The 26,334-nt window shown below is 36.2% G+C and overlaps 1 protein-coding gene across 6 annotated transcripts in view; it reads right to left on the bottom strand.

Moving 5' to 3' along the window:
• LOC132116049 (H(+)/Cl(-) exchange transporter 3) overlaps window positions 1-26,334 on the bottom strand; it is a 47,571-nt gene that overhangs the window by 19,230 nt on the left and 2,007 nt on the right. For 3 of the 6 annotated variants that reach the window (XR_009425598.1, XM_059524603.1, XM_059524624.1), the window contains exons 2-4: window positions 14,955-15,130; window positions 3,762-3,928; window positions 458-557 (exon numbers count right to left, since the gene is read on the bottom strand). Coding sequence is in view for 5 of the 6 variants with exons in the window: in XM_059524603.1 (XP_059380586.1) it covers window positions 458-557; window positions 3,762-3,928; window positions 14,955-15,114 (427 nt within the window). In the remaining variant the exon portion in view is untranslated. Of the gene's footprint in view, window positions 1-457; window positions 558-3,761; window positions 3,929-7,230; window positions 7,411-8,702; window positions 8,853-14,954; window positions 15,131-26,334 lie in introns of those variants that run through there. The other 3 variants (XM_059524633.1, XM_059524616.1, XM_059524641.1) reach the window with 3 other exon arrangements.

Below are 26,334 nucleotides of genomic sequence, written 5' to 3'. Positions count from 1 at the left end.
CCAGTAGAAAATATCCTCAGCGTTGAGTCGTGCTCCATGAAGTGAACAGAGAGAGACAGCAGTGTGTCCTCAGGACCTGCATTAACCAGCACTGCTCTGAACTAGTCTAACAACAGAGCGGTTTCTGCTTATGAGTCACTCCAAAGATCATCCGGGGACTGCATTTAGAGAGGAATATTTTAAACCAAATTAACAAAACTCTCCTGTGATTCTCTACACTGCAGACTAGCTTCACACAGCACATCTACATTCAATGAGTATTTTCAGTAAGTGATATTCTGAGTTACAGTGTCGTTTACGCTAGTATCTGACGACCTCAGTTTCCTTTGATGCAGTGTGTGTGTGTGTGTGTGAGAGAGAGAGAGAGAGAGACTATATAGTGGGCGGCTCAGTGTGAAAGTGAATGAAAGAACAGCTGCTAGAGAGAAACAGTAAGAGTGTGTGTGTGTGTGTTTACCTGATGCTAGTCCTGTTAGCGTGACCACTAGCCACCCGGACCAGGCGTCATACAGACTCTTGGTGAATTCCCACGCTGATTCCTTCTTTTTACTGTTTATCTACACAGATGGAGAAACCATGATAGGAGAAGCACAAAGCTGCTGATTCTGGATCTGCAGACGTGATCCCTGCAGCTGGTCAGTTTGCAAACCACAGTATCACTTCCAGCCAAGCAGGAAGTTCATTTGCCTAAAATAACGTCCATTCAAATCTTTTAAGCTTGAATATATGTGCTCTAGAAAATTAGCTTAGAGCAGCACCAGCACCGTAACAAACAAATAAAATAAACTATATTAAATAGAGCCCGAACGATATATCAGCCGGCCGATATTATCGGCCGATATGAGCTTATTGCATTTAAATCGGCATCGGCGTTTATAACGGCCGATGAAACATGAGAAACAGAGTCTCATGCTTCACTCATGTTACCAGTGTTGCATAGTTTGCCCACCAGAGGGAGCTCTGCAGCTCCAGAGTTAACAACAGCGCCAGAAGTCCACTACAGAAGAAAGCGATCAGCCAAGCCAAGATGTACTGTTTTGACGGTGAGTCTGTCGTTCGTCATGTGAAATAATTTAGTTCATACACTGTATATAAAAACTGTGTGGTAGTTCTAGCTAACGGTCCTATCATTATCACTTCTAAATATTCTGTAACATCACTTACAGCCGCTAATGCATTGCTATATTAGATTAGCCACAAAGCTAATACCATGTTTATCAGTGGAAGAGCGCGAACGTTAATAGGAGGTCAAACTATAACGTCAGCTTTAACTTATTCTAAATATATCTGCAGTGTTACCCACATAATGACCGCGTAACTATGGCAGGGGGGCGCGTGTAGTCAATGACTAGAAGTTATGTACAGCGTGCCTCGAAAAAACAACAACTGTTACGTTATTCTAACGCTAACATAGCTTCCTTTTTAACAGGCCCCTTAAATGCTTGCTATTAACTTGTTTGAAGGTGGTAAACCAGAGGGGACATATAAATAAATGTGAGCTGAACAAGCGCTTTTTTCTTTCTTTTTTCTTTTTTACAGATTGTTTCAAAGCAGCTTTACAGACATAACAGGAAAATGTTGTAATAATATTGTTAAATATAAGTAGGTAATACCTATTGCTTGACAAATAAAATATATGTATATATATTTCTCATTTTTGCCTATGTAGGAGATCCCAGTTTATTATTATTATAATTCTAATGATGACATGAGTAATGATACATAGTGATATTATTAATACACATGCTTATTCTTTCTCCGTCTCTCTTTCTGCCTACAGATGGCTGAAAAAGGTGAATGCTGTAGCAGCAAAGTGTGGGACTACTTCTGCAAATACTTTAACTTTAGTATTATAATTTATTTACAGTACACACACAGACTGTTAAAACCAGCTTCAACTGGAAGAAAGTAAAAGTGTTAAATGTTTAAAACCAGACTGTTTTTTGATCATTAAAAAATATATACTTTTGATGTGCACTTGTTTAGTCATTGAGACTGTAATCTAAGGCTTTTTTTAACATAATCCATTCTGGAAAATGGTTTATACAGCCCACATACATAGAACAGGCAGATATTTTGCTATTGAATGTTGTGTAAGGGCAGTTTATAGGAAATGGGTCTAATATCCAGTTTATTTTAAAAATCAAAATATCGGCTTATAAATCGGCTCTTTTCGAGTTAATATCGGCATCGGCCCCCAAAAATCCATATCGGTCGGGCTCTAATATTAAATAATTATAATTAATCAATAATAAATCATAAATCACCAGACTTTGATGAACAAAGAGAAAACTACAGTTTACAGCAGTAGGACTGATCTTATTTGTTGTATTACTGATTTTCAAATATTATATAATATGCACTTTTATTATTCATTCATTATGATTGATCCTGTCGTTTGTATCCATGAAGTTTCCACAAGAAAATAAATGCACACTGAAAAAATAAATAAAAATAATAACACATTAAATATAGATTGAGGTAGTTTCCAAAAGCAAATAAATAATAAAAATTGTTCAAAGTTATTAAAGTAAACAAATAAAAATCAATACAAAAAAGGTTAATTTAATAAATAATGAAACAGAAATGATTATTAAACATTAATAAAAAAGCAAGTAAAAAAAAAAAAGATTGACTTCAAGTTTCTATGAATGCATGAATAAATAAAATAAACAACCAAAATGAAAATTAATGAATAAACTAAATGAGACTGTGTTCAATAATAAATGAATGAATGAAATTGGGTTCCTCTGTGAAGTTTTTAATTCATTAGAATATTTAAAAAATTACCTATATTGTGATAAAGTACATTTGAAGTGGAAAAAAAAAATCTAAGTTGTCCTAACACAAGAACAGTGGTTTTCAGTTTTAGGACAATTTTGATTATTTTTTTTAATCCACTTCAAATGTTGACAACGGTATCCACCTTTTTCCTGATGTAAAAATGGGTGCCGACATTTGTAAATGTATTTAAATATTTTTAGCTGTACAAAACAGTTAGTTTTGCTGCTTGATATTGACAATTGATGTGTCCTATCATATTATTTTAATCTGTTATCTTAATTAAGAACACACTGATTTGTACTGCAAACGGTTTTACGGTTCTCCTCCATATCACCCATACGCTTACTTCTGTGTTGAGGAAAAAGTGGATATAGTAGTAGTCGATGGATATATCGGCCGATATTTGGCATTTTTCAAATATCGGTATCAACCGATATGTTTTTCTGCTTGGCCGATGTGTTTGAGGTGGGACTTTTATTTTGTCGTTGTTAACAGTTCTGTCTAATACGAATAGACGTCTGTCAAATAATCAGATAGAACGGATAAATGAAGGAATTAATGTATACAAGTATTATTATAACGATTGCTTTTATATTACTAGTAATAGAAAGGCAAACATTATAATACTTTCTCGTTTTCTGCATTTATAACCTCGCAAACTTAATCTTGAATGAGGGTTATCCTGGTTTTATTTGAAAAAATTGATTCCCAATGCACACAAACTTCCCAGAATGCTGAGTGCCCTCTTGGTTACAGTGGTTACTTCCTTTTTAATTATATTTTTATTAAATATTTATTTATTTGTGAAAAATTTATTTCATCCAAATTATAAGTATGTTTATTTTACACATTTATTTTTTTAAGCCATTGTCAAATGATTTCAAATTTCTCAAATATATATATATAAATAAATAAAAAACTCTACTGAATGTTTCTGTCACAGCCACAGAAGGCAATGGTAGCAGCTGGTGCGTTACCTTGCGGTGTCGCTCTCGGTCTTTGCACTTCTCTCGGACCCAGTCGATGGTGTGGAAGTCGTCGTAGGTTCCCACACCTGGAATGGGCTCCTCCAGCAGATCCAGCAGGTGGGTGGAGCTACTGGCCCCAGCTCCGCCCCCTCCATTAGACATGGCGTAGTTCGACCCTAAACACACACACACACACACACACACACACACACACACACACAGAAGTGAATGAAAGAACTGCTTTCAGAAGAGCCGTAGTTGGTGTGAATCTTTGGGTTGAATCAATTCACAGGTTTTCAGAATGATTCAGTTAAATCTGATTCACAAGATTTAATTTGATTCTCATTTTCTAAATGCAGTGAAAGGATTATTGAAATGCTTCTCCTAATGTTTAATGTAGCATTACATCACTTGCTCAACAACGGATCTTCTGCAGTGAATGGGTGCCGTCAGAATGAGAGTCCAAACAGCTGATAAAAACATCACAATAATCCACATCACTCCAGTCCACCAGTTAATGACTTGTGAAGAATAAAGCTGCTTGTTTGCAATAAACAAATCCATCATGAAGACAATTTTATCTTCAAATGCGTCTGCCTAAAATATGACTCCGTTTGAGTTTGAAGATAAAATTGTCTTAATGGACTGGAGTGGATTATTGTGATGTTTTTAGCAGAAGTTTGGACTCTCATTCTGACGGCACCCATTCACTGCAGAGGATCTATTGGTGAGCAAGTGATGTAATGCTACATTTCTCCAAATCTGTTCTGATGAACAAACAAACTCATCCACATTGTGTTTGGCCTGAGGGTGAGTGAATTATCTTGACTGAAGCAAATGATTCATGATTAAAAAATCTATTTTTTTTGTTTGTTTTAAGATTACTGCATTTGCATCAGCAGGATTCATAATCATTGCATCAGGAAAAGAAGTGAATCGTTACATCCCTAATATTTAGCATTTCTTAGATGTGGCTAGTGAATTTAGCAAACCTTAATCACTCAAGTGAATGACAGAACTCTCTGAGGCAGCAGAACCGCATGTCCACCAGTCAGTACAACAGCTTTTTTGTTGGCTGCACTTAATGAAAGCAGAGATCTGGGTCGTCTTGACGTGTGTTTCGTCAGCTGATAATCAGCAGCTAATCAGCTTTTCCACTCAGATCCAGGCAGGCACGAACCAACGACACAACCTCACACGCTAGAGAAACACACGCTTGTACACGCTTCCCTTTTCTAGAAACAAACCACAAACACAGCTGGAAACCGAACCAGGTCACACACATAAATGACCTACTGTAAACCCTTACATTATTTGTTTGTTTTTACAAAATTTGTAAAATCGTACAAATATAAACACATGTATTTGCACGTCATGTGACGAGGAGAAAACAAGCAATATTCAGTAGAGTTCAACATCTAGACCAGCACGCAATGAAAATATGCCTCACTAACAATTAAAAACTAAACTAAAAGGCACAAAACAGCAACAACAACAACGCATGACATCTGCACCGCTGCACTGGCAGATCTTTTAATGTTTGAAGTATAAACAAGTGGAAAACCAGTGAAAAGTGCCGATCAAATTCAATTCATCTGAATGGATTTTTAGATAAAAAAGAAAGGCAAAAATGCTCATTGAGAATACGTGCTTGCAGTGCGTTCATAGCATTAGCTTACAGCTTTTCTAGCAATCTATAAATCAGAGGGATGACAAGAAATGACTCGTTTAACCAATTCGTCGATGCACAACAAATAACAAATCACACTTTCTTTAGAAACCAGTTTAGGGTTAAGTGTTTGGCTCTGCCTCTGCAGGGTTTGACTAGAAGACAACATTGCCAGCCAATCAATGGTGATTAGGAAGCGATTCAGTCTAATATTACAATGGGAAAGTCAGAGCAAGCTGATGAGGTGAGAGGTGTTCCCTCTCTGATATTACACTGCTGTGTGTGTCTGATGTGATCCAGCGCAGAAGCAGAAATATCAATCCTGCAATGAGTGCTGCATTAGTGCTCGGCTGTACATTACTGACTCCAAGTCAATGGACTCATCAACAGCTGATGCCCTTTTGAAAACTAAAGCAATTTTTCCTGCTCTAGTTTAATGTGCAGCTCTGAGCAATTACTGAAAAATGTGCACTTTTATTTCAGCCTACATATGACATGAAAGCAGCCCGCAAAAGCTTTTATTGTTATTAAACAAAATACAGACATATTTTAGCATAACTGACAAGAAATCAAAAAATTAATAATTACATAATTAGTACTTACATAATATTTATTAATATGTAATATAAATATAATTAATATTTATACGTATTAATTATATTATAATGTATATTATTGCAATATGTACACACAAATATGGATATATATACACACACACACACAAATGTGTATGTATATATGTGAGTAACATATATATTAAATTTGTACATCACTGGGGGGGACTCTGACGTAATGATCATTACATCTGTATGTAGGATGTGATATAAAGCTGACTCTACAGCGCTTAGTTTCAGTCCGAGCAGCAGCAGAAAACACAGAAAACAGAGATCTGGGAGTTAGTGTGTATTAAGATGCGTGTGATGCGTTGTGTGAGCAGAAAATCCAAGCATGCGTACAGAAAACATCATGAAGACTAGTAACAGATTTCACAGACATATGAGGATCGGTGCGAGGCGCCTCTGAGAGAACGTGATGGATTATTCCTCAAGTCCTGCGGCTTTCATCCTGCATTAATGCATTAGTGCACGCACACTACAGCAACAAGTCTCTCCTGTTGAAATCAATATGAGTTATGAATTATGAATGACAGACGAATGTAACATCTCAGCCGGTTTTACTGCAGCTTCACCGAAAGACAATTATAACCCAGATCCAGATTATAAATTAGATTTTAAATTACATTTTACTTTAAGTTTTAGGATTTTTATTCCTTATTTTAATTCTTCAAAATATATATTGATTATTTTTCAGTTTATATATATATATATATATATATATATATATATTTTTTTTTTTTTTTTTTTTTTTTTTTTCAGTTTAGGTTTAAGGTTTATATTTATACATTATCCCCGACATCAGAAATACACAACAGGCATCTTGGGATAACACAATAATACAGTGTTTATAATATGTTAAGATATTTTGCTATAAAGTAAAGGCTGATTTAACTGATGTTGGGCCTGTAGTAAAGCATAACAAGTGCAAGCCACAGAAGATACGCACATGCCATAAAGAATCAAGAAAAAACGCATGTTATTAATTCTGATATAAAAACACGCAGCATTAACACACAGAATACATATAGATATGAATGTGTGTTGTCTCGCTGCATGTGTGTGTGTGTGTGTGTTACGAATGCGACACGTTTACGATGACTGCAATGCATCATGCGCTAATTATTGCGTGGAAAGCTGTCACACAAACACACCAGAGCATCGGTGACATTGATCGCGTGCAGCGAGCGTGTACCTGCGCCGCGGAGCTCCTGCAGGGGGATCGTGTCCCCTCCGCCGTCATACGGGAGATACGGGTCGACGGAGTCCTCCTCCTCCATACCGATCACAGCGATCCGCGGATCACGGGCGAGCTCGAGCAGCGGCTGCGGCGTCAGCCATGAGCAGAACACGAGCGTGATTGCGTCACTCCAGCGCGTCGCTGCGACAGCTAGTGACGTCAGCGCGTTCTGTTTACTGTGCCCCTCATAAAACGCTGGAATAATATTACGATGCCTTCCAATTTCATACTTAAAAAAAACAACAACAATGTGCACAAAATACATATAAGCGCTTCTTAAATATCAGAGATATTTCAGCCAAACTACGACATAAAAGCGGCACTCAAAAGCCTTTGACCATGTCAAAACACACACACACTTGCATACATTTATCCAATTCCACTTACAAATGATGAGAAGCAATCAAAACCAACAAAAGAGCAATAATAAGCAAGTGCCATGACAAGTGTCGTTTAGACTAACACAGTAAACAAAGCAAGTTTTTATAACACTTCATTCTATAAATGATTACATAAATTATTCAAGACACATTTTATTTATTGAAATATAAATTTAAGATTTCTTTTAACAACCAATATAATAATAATAAATATTTAAATAAATAGTAACTGCATATCAAATTATTATTTAATAGCTTTTACACACACACACACACACACACACACACACGCGTGCGCGCACATAGTTTATATAATATAATTTATAATGTTAAATGATCATAAAATATGCATATATATTATACTTATTAGCTTAAATTATTATAGATTCATTTATATTATCTAATTTATAATATATAAAATAATATAATCATAATAATGCACATATTATACCTAACTATAGTTATGAATTATTATACTTTAATAATATTAAATATTTATATAAATGCTGATTGTGTAATTAAATTATTAATAATCCCAATCATTTAATTATGCAATTTAGAATTCCTAATTATCATTCTTAATGATTCACATTTATAAAATAATTAATTATACATACATTATTATAATAAATCATTTAACGTACAGAAATCAACACACACACACACACACACACACACACACACACACACACACACACACACACACACACTAGAGAATCATAAATTTGAAGTTTTGCACAGTGATTCAGGAAGGAAAGTACTTTTCTGCTGAGCATAGCCAAAGTTGATCATTAAATACACTCAACAACTACATCTGCTCACTGCCACCTGTTACACACACACACACACACACACACACACACACACACACACACACACACACACACACACAAGCACCTGGCACCTTATTTCAGTGCCCAACAAAGTAGACCGCCTCAAAATAATCTTGTAGATTCACTCCAGTATCTAGGACAGAGCAAGAATCAGCAGCGAACACAGCAAACCAAACGTGACCAAACACACACACACCACAAAATCTCCATTTACCTGAACAATAGTCCTGCTGCTGCCAGGTAACCGCACTGGACCATGTGATCAGGTCACCCACTGGCTTTTATTATGGTGTTTAAATCAAAGCAGCAATCACAGTCTCAGTCTGGTTAGTGTTTTCAGCTTGACATGACATCAGCGCCCTACTCACACACACGCCGCTCACTGGAAACCAAACACCTTCACGACCCGCATCTGACACGCTGTCACACACAACAACCGGTGCAAGTCAGCCCAAACTTCCTGAAGCACCGCCTTCATGCTGACAGGGCAGCCGGACTGGTTCCCATGCGCCATTTCTTTCTTTTAAGCCAAGACATATTTCACTTAGATGTTTCTGGTCGAACTGGCTCGTTTCGTCACGCTAATTACACCGGATTTCCCATCATTCTCCGCACTGTAACAAATGCAACTGCACTTTTTCCATTTTTCCACCAAACCTTTTGAGTCTTAAATACTACAAAATGCAATTTTCTTGAAACTACATAAAAACCCTTGTCAGGCCAACACAATTACCTCAAATGTTGTGCCAACTAGTCAAACACAGTTAGCCAACTAGTCTGAACAAATAATTGCATATTGTTGAAATATCAAGGCTTTGTAAGTTCCCAGCATGCAGTGCAGCATGAATAAATTATGCATTTACTGTTATAGGATTATTGTTTTGCTGTTTGCTGACTTCATTTAATCTTTTTTGTTGTTGTTTTGTCATTATTGTTCATTATTTGTTGTACTGTGATTTAAAGAGCTCATCTTTTTAACTATGATTGCAGAGGTTTGTGTTTAGTTTTAAGTCACGATTACGAGCTTGTTGCATTCTTTTCTGTTAAAAATAACAGTAGTTTGTGAATGTTGCTGCTTAGCCTAAATAATAATAATTGGATCGGGAGCATCCCTCCTGTGACACATGATTTGTCTGTTGTATGTGTATTCAGAGCCAGTGAGCAAAGAACTTTCATAATAATAAAAGAACTGCGTTAACGCGGAATAAAATAATTGTCGGCGTTAATCAATTAATGCGTTAACGCGATAACACATTAACTTGCACAGCCCTATTTTATACATTATACATCTTATACATTATTTCTTCCAGGAAACAGAAAAAATAAACTCCCTTCTAATGACATTAATTGATGTTTCAGTTGCTGCGACAAGAATATTTCTCTTAGCAAAATAAGATAATCACCATTGCATGAGTGAATAAATTTACACCAACTTAAAAGTATCTTTAATAAGAAGAGCTAGAAAACTATTGTTGAGATGACTCAAAAGTCTAACTGCATCAAGTTTGTGACGAGTGGGGCGAGGCCGATAGCCGTGTGAACGGACCGAGGCTGGTGTAGTGATTTGGAAACGAGCGACACCTGCGACACACACCGGTCTCTAGCTCCACGGAGGAGATTGGAAGGATACAAAAGAGGAGCAACGACAGTGAAGGACGAGAGAGGACCAGGCCTGGGGTTTATTTTGTATTTTGCTTTTGTTTGTGCGTGACAGTCGTCCGTGAATGTCCGCCGGTTCCCACCTCCTTCTTCCCGAGATTGTGAAGTTTGTATTATTTTACAAAGTTGCCTTATTTAGGATTATTTTTTACAGTCTGCTTGTGTCATGTGTCGGATGGATAAGTTTCAGAGAGAGTTTGTGGTAGACAAGCAGAGATGCGAGCAGCTACCATTGGATCATCAGGATGTAATGAGACGTAAACGTACAGGTAGAGATGAGTGTCATCAGCATAGCAGTTAAATGAAAAGCTATGTTTCTCAATGACAGAACCTAATGATGCCATTTAGACAGAAAAGAGAAGTGGTCCAAGAACTGAGCCCTGAGGCACCCCAGTAGTTAGATGTTTCTGAATGAGAGTTTGTTTTAGAATGACACTGAAATGCGACTCCTTGCTGTTACACGTACACAAAAGCTCTTGTTAAGTGTGATCCAGCAAACAAAAGTCTGCGGGACTTTAATACACTGCTGCTGCGGAGACACTCATGAATAATGAGCTGCCTTTCTCAGATCTCATGACCTCTTAGCGCAAAACTCTACAACAATGTTTTTGTGCATGTTGTCATCCCACTGCTCTAATAATGACACACACTCACAGAAGAAGCTGTGTGTCCTGCAGTCAGGAACCTAATAGCAGTGCATTTGTGTGCCAAACCACCAAAATCACCAGGCTGTTGAGGTCCGACGAGTCACCCTCAGTAAAGTGACACAAAACCCTACCGTTTGAAAGAACTTTTATTCAGCAAGTATGAATTATGAAGGAGCTGAGGATCCTCGAGTGCAAACTGTGTGTGTTTTGCTTCAAGAGAGCAATCATGCATATGTGTTGTGTTTTACTTTCTTTCTATAATATTAATTTATTCTTCATTCATTTATAATAATTTATAATTTAATCATTTCATTATTCCATTTAAAGGCCGTATTGCAGGGTTAATTTAACGAATTTGTGCAATTTGCTTGTTGGTAATAAACATTTAAACTGTTATCATTTGTATTTTATGTTGTTGGGTATCACAAAACAGTATATAATACGAAAAAGTAAAGTAAAAAAGTAGGTACTATCTTACAGCAGTCTCCTTTCCCCCACAATGCATTGCATCACGTCACATTGGGGAGAGAATTTACCAAAGCCCGCCTTGAGAGAGCATTGAGAGTGATTAGAGAGACGAGAAGTAGACGAGAGTGTTCAGATTGCGCAGATTATAGATAAATAGATAAATACATAGATATATATATAGATAGACAGACAGACAGATAGATAGATATCGACCAACAGCGACCCAAACGCACTCACTTCCCTACAGCACAAGCTTTTCAGCGCAGTTTCCATGGGACAGCACCTACACAAACACCTGCCAAACACAGCGACACACACTACGTTTGCAACAACATTTTCACCGGAGGAAGAGATAAACGCTTACCAGTTTACCAGTACTATGACAAAGGTTACCGGTACTTATCTGAACTAACGTCATGATCACTGCCACTAGATATAAAGAAAACGTTAATTTTTTTCACTCGGTGCTACTCAATGACAGTATAAAAAAAAAAAAAATTATATATATATATTTATGTGTGTGTGTGTGTGTGTGTCGTTATGCACTGCTGCTCGTAGACTAGATGCTAAATGATAGCAACTCACCAGGACACTCCGCCAACAACTCATTCTCCTCGGATCATGCATTTAAATAAGCTTTGACGGACATCAGTTCTTGGCAATTCCTCATTTGCCCTCTCACGACTGGCTCGATCGAAATTACACAGCTGCAGGTCATCATACATGTTGGCTCTTGCCACCTCTTCCTCATCCCAGTCAGTCGCTATAACGTTAGTTCTGATGCTGTGTTCCAGGCAGGTTTTTGAGCTCGTAATCACTATTTCATACCACGACTAACGACTTTGTACCGTTCCAGGCAAGTTACGCCAAACTTTCTGAGCGCAAGAAATTGTAACTAGATTATTTATTTTATTGCAACGTTACATTGACCTATAATTGTTTTTTCAACGTGTACCACTTGCATAAACTGCATCCGTAGGCAGTATTATCCGTATGGGCTGTCATTGTTGTTTCGCGTGCTGTGTGACCTCGGAACTCGGAGTACATCGATCTAGTACGAGACACGAGTTCACGGGTGGGAAGTCACGAGTTTGATTGTCGTTCCAGTGCACTTTCACGGGTTTAAGGTTGGAAAAACACGGGTTACTGGCTGCCTGGAACGCGGCATCATACTAGACTGAGGCTACCTTTCCTCGACTTCTCCCCAACGTGACGTCACCGCCGATTTGCGTAAAAAAACCGTTAATACCAAAAACTTAAAAAATAGGTCTTTAAGACCATTTTTGAGACATTTTAAAAATGATATACATATCTTGAGTGATTTATGTACCCATTAATCGAAAGTGGTGGTTAACCTGCAACATCCTTTATAATAATCATTAGTCCTTTATATACCGATTTTATTGATATATTATATTATATTGTTGTTTTTTTATAATATTTTTCAATTGTTGTTTAGTTTTATGACTATGTGGTTTTAATTCTGGTTTAAATTCAGTTAAGTATGTCTTTAAAAATAATGTTTGAATAATAACATTAGTAGTAGTAGTTAATTTCCAGCGATATCTGTCTACTATATTGCACAAATAATATTTAAACTGAACTGAGCTGGATGATGACATCACTGAATTCAATGATGAAATATCTTTTTGCATTATTAACACACTATTTTCCTATTTAATGTTGTTCAGCTGCTTTGTCACAATCTGTATTGTTAAAAGCACTATATGAATAAGGGTGCCTTGACTACTATCATTACATTAAGTAATATTTCTGGTTTAAATTCTGGTAAACAAGTCTTTAAAAATAAAGTTTTAATAACAATTTTAGGTTTCTGTGTATATTCGATATGATGATATTTTTACTCAAGAAATGGTAAAATGCTCATTAAGTGACTCTCTTTTGATTATGTTTATGTGTTTTATGTACTCATATAGAGGCGAGTCGCTGAAATCACTATATAGATATATATATACTGTATATGTGTGCGTGTGCATGCAGGATGTGCGCTTAATATTCAAAGACACCAGTCTGTATTGCCATTTGTTTTAAGTGTACTGACCTACTTTTGATGTTTCAAAAATTTTACAAATTTCCTTTTTATGACTAGATTCCACATCTCAGAAATCATGTTACAAAATATTTATATTTCAAATGAATGCTGTTAGTCTGAAGTTCCTATTCATCAAAGAATCCAGAGAAAATACAAGTTTCTTGAGCAGCAAATCATCATATTAGACTGATTTCTGAAGGATCATGTAGTACAAAGACTGGAGTAATGACAGAAATAAATTACACTTTACTATATATTCAAATAGAAAACTTTTCTTTTTTAATTGTAATAATATTTCAAAAATTGTCTGATTTTACGTTTTTCTTTTAATCAAATAAATGTAGCCTTGGTGAGCAGAAGAGACTCCTTTTCAAAAACATAAAAATGTACAGTACAGTCAGTCCCCAAACCTTTGAAAGGTAACACCTGAACTTTAGCACCGGAAATATGAACACATGCAAATATTACACATGCATATCAACCACAAATGAGATCACATCATACATGTTAAAAATAACAACTTGTGGCTGAGCTGTGGTTCATGCAACATTTCTCATGCTGTTATGCTGGACACAGTGTTGTATGTAGACAACAGTCACTGTAAGATACTAACACACATTTTAATATCAAACTGCATTCAGATTCCATATGATTTACAAAACGTGCTGTATTTCTGAGTGAAACAAAATATTTAATATTAAAAAATAAAGATTGGATCATGAAAACGAGGCGTTATGTATTATAATGGCTCCAGGTGGCTGGGGGGGAGGGGCTAAAACCACAAGAGGGCTTGATGATGTCATCAGAAAAGGAAAGTTTTTCAGAGGTGCAGCAGGTTATTGTTTCAATCAACGACTGCGGATTACAATGTGCAGTCATAAACTGTTCACAACAGGGATTTGTGAGCAGATGGAAAGCCAATAATTGACTCTATTCACTGATCTGAATCATCTGAATAATGACCGTTTGCGCCTATCTTTTTGGTTAAATTCTGTCTGCATCACTCAATCATCATTGTCTTGTTTATCACAGCAAAGCTGCTTTGAAACGGTCTGCATGAAGCGCTATAGAATTAAAGATGACTTGACCTGAACTGACTGAATTACATAAATCATAAAACTATAACATTAAAATAAACATAAAACCAATTGAGCCAAAAATGCTTACAGAATAAAATATTGATAAATAAAAATATTGATATAAAATATTAATTATATTGTATCAATACTAAACATGAATAAATATTGAATATAATTTAAAAACGTTATTTTTGTTCACCTTCACATTGTGACCATTAACTTCCATTAAATAATGTTAGCAGATACAATTTTGATGGATTTTGATAATGTGTTTTGATAATGTAAATGCTGAAATGAACAATTACCAAGATTAATTCATGCATAAGAAGCATTTTTCATTTTTAACTAATGTAGTTAACTAAGGGGCCCTATATATATATATATATATATATATATGAGACCAACAGTGAGCATTAGCACAAAAAAAAGCACTATCACTAAAAAGCACTCAAAGAGAGAAAGAAACATGAATCTGCTCAGAAAGTCCATTTTACTCAACCAAAAGCACGTGGGGTCATGACTGAGACTGTGAGGGAGCATCAGATGCGTGTCTGCTGTACCTGGAGACGCGTCCCCGTCCAGCAGGTTGTCGTCTTCGGTGGTGTGGAAGTCCATGATGACGCCGGCTCCATCGAGGAGCTCCTCGTCGCTGCTGGCGCTGGTGATGCTGTTGTAGCTGTTCCTGCCCAAGCCTCTGTTGAACAACTGCTCCGACTCCATTTAGCAACACGACAGCCTGAGAAAGAGCAACACAGACGTCAGCTGACCGCAGCTCACGAGAAGCCACAACCTCCAACCAACAGAAGGAAGAACTCCTACAGAGAGGGAAAAATATCTCTTCTAAACAGACAAATGTGACCCTGGAGCACAAAACTTTTTTTGCTACTGAGATTTCTACAAAATCTGAAAGCTTTATAAATAAGCTTTCATTTGATGAATGTTTTATTAGAATCGGACCATATTTTCCTGAAATACAACTATTTTAAAATCTGGAATCTGAGGGTGCAAAAAAAAAAAAAAAAAAATCGATATATTGAGAAAAATCATCTTCAGAGTTGTCTAAATTAATTCTTAGCAATGCATATCACTAATCAAAAATGAAGTTCTGATATATTTATAGTAGGACATTTACTAAATATCGTCATGGAGCATGATCTTTACTTAATATCCTGATGATTTTTGGCATAAAAGAAAAATCTATAATTTTGACACATACAATGCATGTCTTGTTATTTCTAGCTACTTAAGACTGGTTTTGTGCTCCAGGGACACACATAAAACACTGTTAATTCATATTTTAAAATGAAGTTGTTAAATTAAAATAACAAATTAATAATAAAAAACTGCTACATTATTATTAACCACATTTTAAGACATGAATTGACATATTGTTTGGTTATTTAAACCGGTATAAAACAACATTTGAACATATAAACCATACTATATAAACATTACAGAAATAAATGGTTATAAATGTCTATGATGTGATTTATTTATGACTCCTCCTTGCTGAATAAAAGCAAACATTTCTTTTAAAATGATCTTACAGATCCGTCACCAGTGTTCATTACTGACAGAAACCGCTGTAATAAAGCACTGAAGTCCTGTGTGGATCACTTTTTTGATGACAGCTGTGTTTAAAGCTAAGCTTTACTCTAGTAACAATAAACGTATGCTAGCTAATGTTTGTAAGAAAACCACTGTTGCAACAGCAGACAGCTCATTTTACAACAGCAAGCTGCTTTTGTGTGTCCTGTAAACATGAGCCACAGATCCAGATCAGATCCTCTGATTCAGTCCTTGTGGTTTTGTAGAATCATTATTATTATTATTATACAATTTGTTATAATTAAATAAATAAAATGGGAATAAACAAACAAAAAAAATTAAATTGTGTCATACAGGAATGAATAATGATAATACATAGTTAATAATATATATAATAATATATAATAATATAAATAATAAATAGACCGTATTTCTGTTAATAAATTATCAACTCATCATAATCACAAAAATAATAACAATTACTATACTATCATCATTATTAAAATAAATAAATAAATATTACTAATTGTGTCGTGCACGTTTTAATAATAATAGCAATGATATAAATTATTAATAATAAATGTTATACAGGTTTGAATAATAATAATAACAATAATTGTATTATTATGTATACTTAATATTAATAAAATATAAGTAATACTGCTACTGCTACTAATAATAAAACGTTTATTATTATTAATAATAATATTATTATTACTATTATTACTGTTATTACATCATAAATACATAAATATTACTATTTGTGTCATGCAAGTCTGAATAATTATAGCAAGAATAATATAAAAATTGTTATAAAGGTTTGCATAATAAATACAATTATTATTATATTTTATTAGTTAGCCTATTAATACACAAAAATATTATTACAAATGTTATAAATCAAAAATATTTTAAATATTTAATATAAAAAAACACCAAAAACATTCCGTAAATTAATATTATTTGTCATGCATGCATAGCGATACAAATGCTGGTAATAATCAATAATACATCAAATATATTATGCATACATGAATAAATCAAATCAGAGGAGCGTTGTGAGATCATGATTGTGATTTAATCACCGCTGCCTCCTGCTGGACAGAGCATTAAACATTCACACAGAGAGAGAGAGAGAAAGAAAACAGCAGTGTGTGTGTGTGTGTGTGTGTGTGTGTGTGACAAAGCAAGAGTCACATTTACGGTTTAATGTTTAATCATTCAGTTCAGTGTATGAAAAGTACAAAGTACAAAGTCACACACTTCTCTGAAAATGACACACTTTGATGATATTTGATTTTAGACAGTGCTAAATATAGACATAAACAAACAGACCAACAATTCTGCTGAATCTGGTGACTTGCAGCTGGAGTCGGTGTGTGTTTGTTCTCCAATCGTCTCTTAATGATCCATATCCACAGTCTAATAGAGTTTCCTTCTCAGTGTTTCTTCTCTCTGTGTTTCCTCCTCCATCTGTTTGTTTCTCCCTCTTCTAGTTTTGTCCTCTTATCTCTGAGACGAATCCCGAGTCCTCGTGTGCAGAGTTAGTCACAAGACTCACATCATTAATAATAACAGCGGAAATAATGAACCACTAATAACAATAATAATAAGATAGTACATAGCATAATAATACAGGGTTCCCACTCTTTTTCAGAGATCATTTTCCAGGACTTTTCCAAAATAATAATAAAATATAAGGATCACATAATCACAACCTAAAGTAATATATTCCTCTCTCCTCTCTTAAAAAAAGCATACAATTTATGGCTATAACCCAACTATAAAATCAGAAATGCACCAAATAAACACACACACACACACACACACACACACACAGCTTCTGAAGGTAAACTCTACACTTTATTTTAATGAACACATTATAACGACTGCCTAGGCCCTTCTTGTTAAGCTTCCCCTTCCCTCTTCCCTGCAGTCTCCAAAGAAATAAAAGGCATTATAAAAATTTTTTTTGCAAAAAGCATCTGTCCCAAACAGACTAAACAACAAATAAATGTCTGTCCAAAATATTTACTGCATTAAGCTCCACAGTAACCTTGTGATTTTTTTTTACTGTTTGAGTTGGCTCAAACTCTTGCAACTTTTCCAAGCTTTGTTTTAGAGCTGTTAACTCCTCACTTTTGTCTGCGACACTTTTGCGATAGGCATTTGATTTTGACAGTAAGGTGAAGTCATGCTTTCTCTCTGCCCTGATGGCCATTTCATCTGCCTCTTTCTGCATGGTTTCAATGCTATGTATTATTTTTTGTCTTTTTGCATTGATATTTGCAATTTCTTGGAGCAGGTCTTTTCTTTTCCTCTCACTGGCAGTTTGGTGAACTGTTGCAGAAAATCAGCATCACGTTTGCAAACATGCCTTTATTACGTTTATAAAAGTAACGTATACTACCGGCCTCCGCCTCATGTTCACAAGTCTGTGCTGCAATTATGAACATGCAATTATCGCTGTGCATCGCGTCAGCATTTCATTTTCACTTCCTATATCGTTCATAAAACAGGTTTGGGAAGTTTGGGTCTGATTTGTCATGGGGATGCAAGACGTTCCAACGATTCTAAATAAAATAGACTTAACAAATCGATAACCTTTTCTCAGGCAAATGCCGTCACCCATGCTGTAATTCACCGTGCAGACCCCTTGCACATGCGTATTAAAATAATTACTTTACAATAATATTAACATTGGAATTAAATATTACCTGCATACCAGTGAACATTTGCTGCAAACATTCGAGCACTTAATTTCTAGCACCTGAGAACCGGCTAAAAAAAATTATTTGTTATATATGTTTGAATAATAATACTATCAATAATAATAACAATATATATTGTTGTTAAATAATAATAAATAAAAATTAATTATTATTATTATTATTAAGTCTCTTCTGTTCCCCAAGGCTGCATTTACTTAAAAAAAAAATACAGTAAAAACTGTAATATTGTTACATATAATTACAATTTCAAATAACGGTTTTGTGATGTAATATACTGTAAACAGTCATTTATTTCTGTGATGCGCAGTTGTATTTCCAGCATCATTCCTCCAGTCTTCAGCGTCACATGATCTTCAGACATCGCTCCGTTGCTGCTGTGTATCTGAATGAAGAGGATGTTTTGAGTGAGAGTTTAATTTAGAAATCCAATCATGAGATCGAGGGACCTAGCTGATGTTCGTCTGCAGGACTCGAGCACAAGAGCCGCTCTGTGAAGAGTCAAACTGTCTGGAGGACGGTCAGGTCACATCTAGCTCAAACAAGCAATTCAACTGATTTACTTCAATTTGAGTGTTTTCTTATGCCCAGAAACATCCAAGAGTTCAGGAGGAGTCACAGCGATGATAAACACTCAGCTCTCTCTCTCTACTCACTTAAACCAGATTCATACATGTATTATTATTATTAAATATTCAGATACTCATCTTGTTGTATATTGTTTTATTAGTTTAAATGATATATATATGTGTGTGTGTGTGTGCATATTTTCTTGGCCGATTCGGATTTGCGATGTTTTTGAAAGTGTGACCTGCTAATGCCGAGTGTTGCCGATTCTGGTTTTCTTTCTAAAAACGTTTATTTTTACGGATCCCATGGGAATGAATGAGAATGCTGTAAGCTGAACCCAGCTGTCACAAAAATGCAGTGACTTCTCTTATAAAACGGATATTTTTTTAAGTAAACTCAAAAGTACTGTTTAGTATGAAACATGTTGAAGATTAGCAGATAGTCTGTTGATTGATTAAATGATGAGCAGTTTCTTCTAAAAAGCTGTTTATTCAGTGTAGTGAATCCTCTCCTCTATTGACATGTAATAAAAAAATAAAAATAAAAAACACCTCTTCTCTTTTCTGTTAGTGTTTTTGGCTAAAGGTCGCAGGCTTGCCTTCTAGAGCTTCTGCTGACACGCTGTGCTGGTGACATCATCACTAATCCTGATCACACGGAGCGTGTCGCCATGGTAACGACACAGTGATGTCACAGCAGGAACAGAGTGTGAATCTCACAATCACACACGTACTTTCAGATTTCACAAACTATGTGGGACAATATCTGCTAACATAATATGTCTCCTTTAAAATATTTTAATCCCGTTATTTTATCATAGCTAGTTAATCAAGTTAACCTGTTAAACTGACAGCCCTAGTAGTTACACATCAAAAAAAGAATCATATGATGTCACGTACTGCTTTGCCCCATTCTCTGATTTGTTCTTACACACACACTGATTATTAAATGATTTAGTCCAGCTGTGTGATTGAGTCTGAATCTGCTCTGAATCCAAACCCTTAAAGGGTTAGTTCACCCATATATTAAAATTATGTAATTAATAACTCACCCTCATGTTGTTCCAAACCCGTGAGACCTCCGTTCATCTTCTGAACACAGTTTAAGATATTTTAGATTTAGTCCGAGAGCTCTCAGTCCCTCCATTGAAACTGTGTGTACGGTATACTGTCCATGTCCAGAAAGGTGAAGGTGGGTGAACTAACCCTTTAAGGCCCGTTCACTGTAAACTGTGACAACCAATCGCAGCGCACCATTCCACGCACTGTAAACAGTGACAACCAATCGCAGCGCACCATTCCACGCACTGTAAACACAAACTCTCTCCCTCGTGCATATTAATCAAAATCATTAAACACGATAGAAAAAGGGCAAAACACCAAAGTTCCACGTGCGCTCGCGCACTCACAGTCTTCAAACTACACGAGCGCTGTCTTGCGCTCTCTCCCTCGTGCATATTAACCAAAATCATTAGACACGATAGAAAAAGGGCGGAACGCCAAAGTTTCACGTGGAGCATTCGGAGATTTTTTTTTTTTCTACATGACAGGCTGCTGGCTCCCACAGTTAATTTTTATTTTTTATTTTTTGGAAAAGCACTCTGTATTAGCTTAAAGCCCTAAAGTTTACATTGATTACTGTATTCTTTCAATTGCTCTAAACAAGTATTTTGGGTGAACTTTTTTTTATTGAATGCTAGACATCAAGTTGTTGTTATTTTCATCTGAAAGAAGAACTTTTTTTCAGTAAGCTAGGCCCTATGTGTTCAGTAAGCTTGTTTCAGTAAGCTATGTGTTTTCAAGGCTTCAAGGTTTTATTGAATGCTGTCTCTATACAAGTGCAAAGTAATGCATTCTTAGTCAGTCTTTTATTTTGTAATTTTAAGAGCAATAAACATATTGCAATGTTAAGGAATTCATGTTTTTTCATTCAGATATGTAAATCAACATGTATAAATAGTTAGTAGTCAATTAATGGGGAGATAATCGAAATCGAATCGGTCTGAAAAATTAATCGTTAGATTAATCGATACATCGAAAAAATAATCGCTAGATTAATCATTTAAAAAATAATCGTTTATCCCAGCCCTAATCGCAGCACATCATTCCACGCACTGTAAACAGTGGCAACCAATCGCAGCACATCATTCCACGCACTGTAAACGGTGACAACCAATCACAGCGCACCATTCCACGCACTGTAAACAGTGACAACCAATCGCAGCACATCATTATACGCACTGTAAACAGTGACAACCAATCACAGCGCACCATTCCACGCACTGTAAACAGTGACAACCAATCGCAGCAAATCATTCCACGCACTGTAAACGGTGACAACCAATCACAGCGCACCATTCCACGTACTGTAAACAGTGACAACCAATCGCAGCGCATCATTTCATGCACTGTAAACAGTGACAACCAATCACAGCGCACCATTCCACGCACTGTAAACTAGAGCTGAAACAACGAATCGATTTAATCGATTAAAATCGATTATTAAAATAGTTGTCAACTAATTTAGTCATCGATTCGTTGCTAAATAACTTTTATTTGCCGTAAGCGGCTTATTTCGCGCATATTTCAAATCTGCGGTGACCAAAGTGCGGCAGTAATGAGCCACCGGAGGTTTTACTCAGCCAGTACAGCAGGAGAAGTAGCGAATAGCCAATAGCTGGCCTCGTTTTATGTCACGTGCTTCCCGAACAGCGTCTCTGCAGCATTCAGCGTGATGTGGGAGAACTTTACTTTGAGCCTTTAAAAAGAAGAGTAACCTGTAAACTCTGCACTACTGAATGGTTTAAGGGGACGTTCACATATCGCGTCTTTTGTGCGCTCAAGTTCGTTATTTCCAACACCGCACCGCATCGAGTTAAAAACATTTAAACTTTTCAGAATGCGGCAAGCGCACCGCGGGTCATGTGACAAGAACTAACCAATCAGCTTCATCCTTTCCCATAACAACGTTAAAAGCTCAGTCAAGATGAAAGGAACAGCTGATCATAGTTGTATATGGATTTCCATTTTGAAATAAATTTAGTAGCAGAGCTACTGCAAGCGATGTTTTGAGCATCAAATCCATTTATCCTTTGCTGAAATTTCCGCGTCTTCAAGGAGAGAGCACGTCATGGTTGCTTATCAAAGGCAGACGCCTCAGGGGCGCTTCTGCACGAGCGCTTTGGAAAGAAGGAGAAAGCGGTGCGCCTAGCGTTTTCCACGCGTTGTCTTGCAGCTTAATTATGACTGAATGAGAGAGGTAAATGTTTAAAGATATTTGAAATGCACTTTTTTTTCTAAGTATTCACCGCTCTTTTTCAAACAGCAGGTTTTTTGTGTGTGTCCAATTTTTTTTTCTGGACAACCTTCTGATGGATTTTACTTTAAATTGTGAGTTCCATTCAGGTTTCATGCCATTAGCACTTTATTCGAAGGATTGTTTACAATTTCACAGCATAAGCTATAAAGCTGTTTCCCAGTAAATAATAAAATACAATGCACTGCAATTTTATTCTGTTTTATCCTTATTCTTCGTGAAAATATGTTCTGAAAGATTCCTTTATAAGCTTTGTTCGGGATGTTAAACTACTTTAGGAGCTCTAAGGACTGCCATGGTGAAAACATTATTTGAAATCTACTTGTGAAATTTGCTAGAGTATGGGTCAGTGTTCTGATTGCAGAAGAGTTCGACAAAGGATTACTAACACATAATAAAACAACTCCAGGTATATTTTTGATGAGGATATGACAGTGCAAAATGGTTAAAATCTCTTAAAAAATCTATGCTGAAGGATAAAGACCATTTATTAATAATTTACTTGGGGAAAAAAATGGAAAAAAACTAAAATATAAGTACATAAACCGATTAATCGATTAATCGTACAAATAATCGACAGATTAATCGATTATCAAAATAATCGTTAGTTGCAGCCCTACTGTAAACGGTGACAACCAATCGCAGCACATCATTATATGCACTGTAAACAGTGAGTAGGGCTGGGCGATATACAAAAAAAAATGATATCTCGATATTGTCAATTTTTTTACGATATTCGATATATATCTCAATATGTTTGCATTTGCATTTAAATAATAAAAAATAAAACATGATTTTCTTTTGCCCATTAAAAAAAAAAAAAAAAAAACATTTAGATTAAACAGCTAATTTAAGCAGTTAAAAAATCTAGACCAAAAGATCACTTACTGCTTTTTATTAAATGAATACATGTAGGCCTATATGTAACTGAAGCAGTGCAAATTAAGTAACAGTTACAGAAAGTGCATTCTGTCAACTTTTTAGTGCATGCAATTCACAATTTAAACTATGCAACTGGGATAAGTATTTTATTTTAATTATTTTAACAAGTTTTTAAGCTAAGAACACAAGTCTGTCAACTGTCTGTGGTTTTAAGAGAAGCTCTGTGGAATGAAACTATGTTCCTACTGACACTAAAAACCCTCTTAGATGGGGAGCTAGTTGCTGAAGCACATAGCTATTTCTTATATATAAATATATATAAATGAATACCAAAGACTTTTGCATTCTCTCTGTCTATATTATGGAAACTGGTAAACATATCAGTGAAATTCCCCAATAGTAATTCCAAATAGCCATAGCCTATGTTTCTCTATTCAAACATCAGCGGTCGAGTAAGTGCATTTATTTTGCGATCACAAACACAAACAATACAGTTGAGATCTCACGACAGAACACAGACCGGCTGAACGACGCTTTAATTAGATCGCTCAATTCCAGCTTGTTAGTGTTTTCAGATTATCGTCGGCGGCTCTTCCGCAATGAGGAGTGAGCACGTGTGCATGGTTGCCAGATTGCTTAAAATAAGCAAACACTGGGCAGAAAATGTATCCTTGTAACAGTGGAGCTCTGATTCGGAGATTTAAACTCTTGTTATCTGGCAACCGCTATCATTACAGCTCTCGTAGTAGAGGGGCATAGAGCAGTCAGCAGTTACAGGTTCCTTTTTTGGACATTCGGCGCGTTCTTTTGGGAAAGTATGCTTGAATTAGAAATTTTCGATATTCCCGATATATTCAAATTGTACATCGTCGTCAAAAATATTCCGATATTATCGCTAATATTCGATATATCGCCCAGCCCTACAACCAATCACAGTGCACCATTCCACGCACTGTAAACAGTGACAACCAATCACAGCGCACCATTCCACGCACTGTAAACAGTCACAACCAATCGCAGCACATCATTCCACGCACTGTAAACAGTGACAACCAATCACAGCGCACCATTATACGCACTGTAAACAGTGACAACCAATCACAGTGCACCATTCCACGCACTGTAAACAGTGACAACCAATCACAGCGCACCATTCCACGCACTGTAAACGGTGACAACCAATCGCAGCACATCATTCCACGCACTGTAAACAGTGACAACCAATCGCAGTGCACCATTCCACGCACTGTAAACGGTGACAACCAATCGCAGCGCACCATTCCACGCACTGTAAACGGTGACAACCAATCACAGCGCACCATTCCACGCACTGTAAAAAGTGACAACCAATCACAGCGCACCATTCCATGCACTGTAAACAGTGACAACCAATCACAGCACACCATTCCACGCACTGTAAACCGTGACAACCAATCACAGCGAACCATTCCATGCACTGTAAACAGTGACAACCAATCGCAGCGCACCATTCCACGCACTGTAAACTGTGACAACCAATCGCAGCACATCATTCCACGCACTGTAAACAGTGACAACCAATCACAGCGCACCATTCCACAAACTGTAAACAGTGACAACCAATCGCAGCGCACCATTCCACGCACTGTAAACAGTGACAACCAATCACAGCGAACCATTCCACGCACTGTAAACAGTGACAACCAATCACAGCGAACCATTCCACGCACTGTAAACAGTAATGGCGGTCCTTTGAATACACTCCATATCCTAGTTTTCCTGAACTATGTTGTATTTTGTGATCAATAAACAATGGCTGCACAATAAATCGCATGTGATGTCATGCACATCTCGTCAGTCAGTAACGGTTCTGTGATTAATAGCAACGGTAAATCTCCATCACGTGCTTTCAGATGGAAATTATTCGGATGCATAAATACACAGAGCCATAGATCAAGCTACACTATATCGTGTTCATTAGATGAATCACATTCGATTATGAACGAGATATTGTGTAGCTTGTTAGTCTTAGTGTTTTTATTAATGCCATTTATGTTTTTGTTAATACAGCACATAGCACTAGTCAACTAAATGAATGTAACATGGCAAAGATGATTGCACTTTTGGAAGTTGAATGTAAGGGAAATGTCATTTTCTGTGGTCTAGTGTGTGATATTGATGTCATGTTTTTGCTCATGATGAAATGTACTTTTATTGCTGTAATTAAATTATAGCATTAACAAGATGACCCGTTATATCTGTATAAGTTCAGAGGCTGTCATGTGTGCATCAACTCATCATCATCAACTTGTGCATCTTCATCAGTTTCCATATGAAAAATAACATTCATATTGATTCAATGGATTTACTGCATTTTGAAAAAAAGAAAAAAAAAAGTATCATGGATTTATTGCATTTTGGGGAAACAAATAATAACATTTTATAATAATTATTTGAAAATCAAAACCTGGATTTGAATTTTTAATGTTATTAATTTATAACCTAAAGATGCTAGGTGAAAGTTTGAAACAGAAAATAGTGGTTTTCATCTTGCCACTTTCTTGGTAAAGAAAAACATTTTCACTCAAATTATGTGTGTGTGTGTGTGTGTGTGTGTGTGTGTGTGTGTGTGTTCTCTCTCTCTGTTGTCATGGAAGTATCACCTAGGTGACTGTTGCTTAGAGATGAATCAGCGTTTTCAGATGCGTGTGAAATGATGGGATCACTAGCATTTATTTACTCCACCATCAGTAAAAATGACACTGATACGGCAGAGAAACATGCTAATGAACCTTTAGACATCATACACTCCACAGCCATCAAAAACAGTTATCTGATGACAGCTGAGTGATGCTAGTGACCGGCGTCTGAAGTTCCTCTTAGAGCAGGAAGACGAAAGAGGAAGAGGCTTATATTT

This window comes from Carassius carassius, chromosome 3 (assembly GCF_963082965.1).
Source record: "Carassius carassius chromosome 3, fCarCar2.1, whole genome shotgun sequence".
Lineage (NCBI taxonomy): Eukaryota > Metazoa > Chordata > Actinopteri > Cypriniformes > Cyprinidae > Carassius > Carassius carassius.
Note: the sequence above shows the minus strand (reverse complement) of the source record. Positions and strands in the feature narration are given on the sequence as shown.